Source organism: Gossypium arboreum, chromosome 11 (assembly GCF_025698485.1).
Source record: "Gossypium arboreum isolate Shixiya-1 chromosome 11, ASM2569848v2, whole genome shotgun sequence".
Classification (NCBI taxonomy): Eukaryota; Viridiplantae; Streptophyta; class Magnoliopsida; order Malvales; family Malvaceae; genus Gossypium; species Gossypium arboreum.
In genome coordinates, this window is record NC_069080.1 from 2,260,400 (window position 1) to 2,267,573 (window position 7,174).

The 7,174-nt window shown below is 31.5% G+C and overlaps 1 protein-coding gene across 1 annotated transcript; it reads right to left on the bottom strand.

Annotated features, from left to right (window-relative positions):
* Positions 1 to 3,386: 3,386 nt before the first annotated feature.
* Positions 3,387 to 4,022, bottom strand: LOC108463472 (14 kDa proline-rich protein DC2.15-like). The gene has a single exon (XM_017763407.2). It carries the CDS (start codon positions 3,950 to 3,952, stop codon positions 3,566 to 3,568), a length of 387 nt encoding a protein of 128 aa, XP_017618896.1. The 5' UTR covers positions 3,953 to 4,022; the 3' UTR covers positions 3,387 to 3,565.
* Positions 4,023 to 7,174: the final 3,152 nt, after the last annotated feature.

The window sequence follows — 7,174 nt, forward strand, 5'->3', positions numbered from 1 at the left end:
GTAGATCTTATTCTTCTGAAACTACAAGTGAAGCAGATCGAAGCCCCAAAATCTCATACAAGTGAAGTTACATTAGAGAAGATCGAAGCTGCAAGACATATGTCGGAAGATACAGTGGATTGAACCAAAGGTACAAGATGCGATTTGATTTGAAAGGAGACTACCTGAACAAGAAGAGCACCAAAGAAGTCAATACTTGGCGGCTTTGGGCAAAATTGGCCTTTCTTTGTGTCTTTGCTCCATTCTCGTTACACGACAATGAGCAAAGAGGGGCAGCTGTTGTAGGCCAATTTTGGGCCCTTTTACTAATACATCAGCCAACCCAAAATTCAAACCCCATTTACAACCAGAACCCAATATCTCTGAACTCATATACCCGAAGCCCAATAACCTAAACTACCAGCCCACTAAACTAACAGCCCATTACACAAAATCAGAAACAAAAAATACCTAATCCCAAACCCTAGCCCCCCTAGCATTCGGCGCCCACTTGCCTCTGTCACCACCGACGTCTGCCACGCCCCATACCCCACTACCACAGTCCCATACCTCCACAGTCCTCGTACGCCACGCCCACACCCCGCACGCATGACAACAGACCTTGTTCCTGCAAAAAAAGAAACAACACAACAGCAGCAACAGAGCAGTAGCAATATTTTTTGTACTCTTCTTTAGAACATTTGGCTATAAAGCCATATAATAACCGTTGTAAGTTTTTTAGACGGGCAATAAGAAAAAACAGAAAAAGAAATATTGAACTTTGGATCCTGCCTATATCCATATACGAGAATAGCACCAGACTAAGCAAGAAAATAGCAAAGATCGAAGAATCAGAAGTTAAAAACTAAAGGTTATTTCTTTTTCATTTCTATTTCGTTTTAAAATTAATTTTATCACCCATACACATAAAAATTTAATAAACTAATAAAATAAACAAATAACACAAAATAAAAAAAATTAAAATTTTATTTTTCCGCCACCGCGTGCATGGTTTGGCACCACGACGTTCGACGACCGGATCGAGACTCTCCCCCTGGCGGAAATCGCTCCGGGCTCCCCTCTCCCTTCTCTCCCTTTTCTCTCCTTTTTTTTTTCTTTCTCCCCTAACTCAAATGATTTTTTTTAAAATTTTTTGACTTTTATAGGGGGTCAAAACGCACCGTTTTGGACCCCCGGTTTTAATGAACAAAACGACGCCGTTTTACTTGGCCCGACCCGATTCGACCCGAACCCGCCTCAGGATCCGCTTGTTTTTAACTCAATGGGATATTTGTGCAATCGGTCCTTCCGCATTTTTTGTTGTTTGAATCAGGTTTATATTTATTTACAAATCGGCCCTAAAATTTAAACCGATTTGTGATCTAATCCTATTAATGCTGCTGCGTTTTGATAGAGCGGATATATTGTTGTTTCAGTCCCCATGTTTCATGCGCGTTGCAATTCGGTCCGTGGCTTATTTTTATTTAATTTCGCCTAAAATTCATTTTGAGCTCAATTTAGTCTTTTTGCTAGATTACGGTTTTATTTTCAAATTATTTGTCTCTTATTTTCTCGTTAATTATTATTATTAATTATAATCTTTATATTCTTATTATATTTACTATATTTAATATATGTAGTGGTGTATATTGTATTATGTACAGATATGCGTATGTGTTCTATATATATTTATGGAATATCATTATTAGTTATTTTAATATGTGTATTATGTAAATATTTTAATATTGTATTCTATCGTTATTTCACATAATATTAAATAACACGTGTTCTCAATGTAACCATGTGCATTTAAATATATACTGTATATATTTGGGGAAGCATTGTAAATAGTTTTTTATTATCTTTTAACATGTATGTATCATATGAATATTTGAGTGTTATATTATGTATATATATATATATTTCCAATGTGTATATTTTTTATTGTATTTTTATACGTCATATATATTTTTCAAGCTATATTACATTTCACATATTATCATATAAATATGTACATATATTTTTTAACTACTTTACGCACATTATTTTTTGAACTTCACATTATGTGCGTATTTTGAACACCATACATATTGAGTATTTCTAATGTCCCGTTTATTCATACCCACGTACGAACATATCCATGTAATGTACTAGTAAGTTCATTCTATGTCGTTATCATTTCTAATGTATATGTATGTTTCATGCAATATAATTAATGGTTACTCTTTTAACATTATTTTGAAATACGTGTATATTATATGCATTACATGTATATATATACATATTCGATTCTACATTGTGTATATACATATTTTCAATGTTATCTTTTTAAATCATACGTCGTTTTATATATTTTCCATAGTCTTAACTAGATTTTATATTTTTATATGTATATTATTACATTTATTTTATTCTTATCATATCTATTATCAATACATGTACTTTATTATATGTATGTATATATATATCATGTACACATATTAATGTTATTATGTAAATCTTTTCATCCCTACTTTTATATATATTCGTAATGTCATTTTTACATGTGTATATTCAATGTTTTTCGTTTTCGATATTATTGTCATATTTAATCTTGCATGCACGGTTGTTGTTTTAATATTTTTGTTATGTTTGTCATTTGCTTAAATATGTATACCTAGTCCTTTCATTTGTTTATTTATTTCGTATTCGTTTTGTCTTACACGTTTTAAAAATCACGTTCTTGTTTCTAAATTAATTTCGATAATCAAAGGCAATATATCGGTTTAATACCAAGTCGACAGTTCCATTGCTATGTTGAGTGGAATTTGTCGGTTCGTGTTTAATCGGTATACCCTTCTCAAAAGGGAAATCAAAATTGAAAGTTTTCGTGTTTTGAATCGGATCACGATTGAATATTACTTTGAACTCATATTTTTGAAAATCAAGACAACACTTGTTTATGAGATACCAATTTTTGGACGTCGCAAGGGTGCTAATACCTTCCTCGCGCGTAACCGACTCCCGAACTCTAATTTTTCTCTGGCTTTTTAACGTAGACCTTAACTCGGCCTTTTTTCTCGTTTAAAAAAGGGAAATCTAATAGGTGTCCGATCACACCTAGAAAAAGGATCGGTGGCGACTCCCGGTTTATTTTAAATCAAATTTTAATTTCCAAGACTTTAATCGCCACAATTTAGCGACCCGAATCCAAACTAAAATTTTTACGTCGCTACATTAATTAATCCTATAAATAATTATAGAAATATGTAAAATTGCTTTAAGTTTTACACTTAGACACCTCCCACGATTATATAAAGCATTAAATAAATCGACAAGGAAACAAGAAGAAAGGAAATAAAACAAGTTGAATAATACAAGTCTTTTAATGTCCTTTAAAGATACAATAACCCCTCAAAAGAAAACAGTTGATAGAAAAGTATTAGATTTATTATTTTGTATCAATCTCCCCCAAGGAAATTAAAACAACAAAGCTACAGATGAAAACACTGATTTAATGCAAATACGAGAAATTATAACTTTTTAAAATCAAACACAAACACCATAAGAAAGATGAGAAAGAAGGTAGACAACAATAATGACTTAATTAGCATTGGAAGCCAGTAGGAACGTTCCTTGAGCAAGCATTGAGAATCAAACTAAGGGAAACGGGGATATTAAGGTTGATGCCTAAGATGTTAGCTCTAATAGCAGTGCAAAGGCATGTAGCAGCGTCGATGTCGACAAGGCCAGCGAGAAGGGAACAACATGGTGACACTTGGGGTGAGCCAACGGTGACATTGACTAAGTCAAGCACATTAGCACATACACCTAATTTGAGGATATCCATAGGGCAACTGACTTGTGCAGATGGAGTGGAGGTGAGGTTAGAGCCGGAGGAAGAGCAGGATGGACAAATAGCACTGACTAGGGAAAAGAAGAGAATGATGAGTGCCAAAAAGAGGGTCATGGAAGCTGATCGTTTTGAAGCCATTTTAAGCTTTTCTCAAAACCCTAGTGGCAATTGCTTTCTTTGCTTTAGAGTTAAAAAGTAGAAGTGTTTGAGGATGGAGAACTTGGAGGGAAGGAAAGGGGTTTTATAATGTTTCCAACAAGGCTAGTGGGTTGTTTTTTAAATGTTAGGTTAATTGATCAAATTATGGAAAAAAAATGAATTTAATTTTTTTTCTTACCCAACATTCAACATTTATTGGTAATAACATTATTTTGTGTAATTTAAAGTTAGATAAATATTCCCGATATCTATCGGAGCAAACCCAATAACTAATCCTCCACGTTTTGTAGGAGTCCATTAAAGAGTAGATGTTGACCACAAGTTTTAAAGTTGCTCCATACTTAGGGTGAGAATCGAACCTTTAACTATTGGTTAAAATAAGAGAGACCCTTTCCATCTCATCTAACTCGTATGATTATATTTTTCAATATTATTAAACATACATATTTAATTATTTATATTTAGTCATATAATAAATTATTAATATAATTAATATAATTTATCATTTTAAAAATTATTTATTATTTCAATTCTATTTTAATAATAAATTTTAAAAATAATAATTTTACATAATATTCTTCACATATTTTTGAAAATATTCAATATTAATATTTTAATAATGAATATTTATTACAATTATAAATATATTAATAATAAATGTTTTATACTATAAAGGTTAAAATATGCCATAAGTCTATATACTCTTCACAAATTTACAATTTAGTCTCTCTACTTTTTAGATTTGAAAATCAAGTCCAATTGTTGACCTTGTTAAAAAAATTTTTGCTAATTTTGTTGATGTCACATTTTAAATAAAAATACTCATTTGGTAGTCACGTAACTAAAAAATAATGTAGTGAACCTGAATTTAATAAAATATTTTAATATATGCAAGTAAACTATAAATTTATAGATATAAAATAAACTCAATTAAACAATGAAAAATAAGAAAAATCTCAAATGTACGTTTGTTTCATTGAAAACAGCTTTTATGAAATATTTTTAAGAAATCTGTCAAATAACATAAAATATTTTACATAGATTCATCCAAACACCAGAAAATATTAACTTTTCTAGGGAAGTAAGTCATTTTTCAGAAATTATTTTTCGGAAATCATTTTCAGTAAAACAAACAAACCCTTAATGGAACTCAAAAGAGTTATTGTTTTCCTTAAAAAGCATCTTTAATGGTTTAAACCAGTTTGAGATGTTTTTTGTAGAGAATTATTTGATGGAGAGAGCAAGCGTTGCAAACAAGGGAATAAGGTATATCAAAAAAAGGTGGAGAGGAAGACTGGAGTAGATTTTGTAACACTGAGCGTAGCGACACGTGGAGATTGATAAGTGGAGAAAGGGAAATTTGGCTGATGATAATGCCAAACAAAGAAAATAACTTAGAGAATCTTGAGAGAAAGTTTTAAGAATCAAAATGCCAAAATATCAAAAATCTTTTCACCAGTTGTGAAAAGCTCCTATTTTTAGTGTTTCAAGAATAGGGGTTACAAAGCTAGCAACTAATGAGAATACAAATCGATATTTTTTAGTTACAAAGGCGCTAATGATTCTTTTTATTATGAAAGGATATTGTAGGTGATGGTGAGGGTTACAAAGCTAACAACTGATGAGAATAAAAATTGATATTTTTTAGTTATAAAGGCATTAACGGTTCTTTTTATTATGAAAGGATTTTGTAGATTATGGTGAATAATGAATAAGAATTCACTATATTTCTAAAAAAAGGGAAGAAGCATTCAATGTTACAGTAAAAGGTTATGAGGAAAACCTCTTAACTATCTCCATATCTAATCCACCAAATCAAGCTCTTGGAACATCTCAAATTTGAAGATAACCCAAGAACCCTGCCATATTCTGAGGTCCCTTCCACTTCTTCTACTTTGGAGAAGCGGTACCATGTGAAACACCTTTCATGAAACATCTCTTGAAATGCAAGACAATGGTTGTTCTTGGATGAAAGTTGTTCCTAAATAATGGTTATTTTGACTTGTTTCAAACATGAATTGTTCTCAACATAGTTGTTTTCAATGTAGAGGTTGTTCCAAAAAAAAATTGTTTTGTGGTAATGATTTTCTTGGTAGAGTTTGTTCTAAATAATAGCTCTTTCAAAAAAACACAATTGTTCTAAATACAATATATTTCAAACAATGGTTGTTCTAAACATAGCTATTCATTAAACGCCATTATTCTAAGCAATAGCTTTTCTGAACTTTAGTTGTACTCAACAAGAGTTGTTCTCAAATAGAAACTACATTGCATGACAACTATTTTGAACAAAAATCCTATTCTGAACATAGTTGTTCTCGACATAGCTATTCTCAAACAACGGTTGCTTAGAAGAACAAAGTTTATGAAAATTTATTATTTTCCTGGAAGAGATAATAAATGAAGTAACATTGCTATTTGTTCCGAGTTTGGCAACTAAGTATCTACACTTCCTTATCAATATTCTAATATTATTAATAATTACTGCCAAAGGGCCTTTTTTCATTTGATTATAAAATTACATTTTGTAAGTGCAAAATGTTGAAGATCGATGGAGAGTGTCACGAGCAAGCTTTACAACCTACCTTGGGTTCCACGTAAGTAGCCCCATTTCTAATTAAAAATGAGTTCAGCTTTTTATGGTTATCTGATTAGTTATGTTTAAGTCCAATTTGATATTTTGAATATCAGTTAATTATGTTACATTTCATTATGATAGTTCAAGCCGTCAAGTGCTCAAGCAAATCTCAATTATCGTGTCTCATTTGATATGACCTAAGACACATCATGAACTATCACATTATATCTAAATTACCGTATTTTATCTGAAATGATTCAAGACATATCATAGTGTCATTCTACCTAAGTCTATGGCACTAGGCTACTTTTCCTTGACTTGTTAATAGCAACCTGACATGTGGCACTCTGGAACAAGGGACATGTATATAAAGCCTAAGGCCTAAGAACAAGAACAATCAACCCAAACCTCCTCTCTTCCCAACTTATCTCCTGCATCATGTCTCCTTTTCTCTTTCTACTCAACCATCTTATCTAGTGGCTCTCTGCCTTATTATAGACAAGGTGAACTATCCATCTCTACCACCTACTTATCCTTGTATCAACAAACTAAAATAAAAAAATTAAATTAAACTCATAAGTCGCTCATATTTATATTATGATACTCAAATTCTATATAATTCA

Excerpts from the sequence above, each read along its gene's own strand:
- LOC108463472 (XM_017763407.2), bottom strand. The coding sequence starts at position 3,952 with ATGGCTTCAAAACGATCAGCTTCCATGACCCTCTTTTTGGCACTCATC.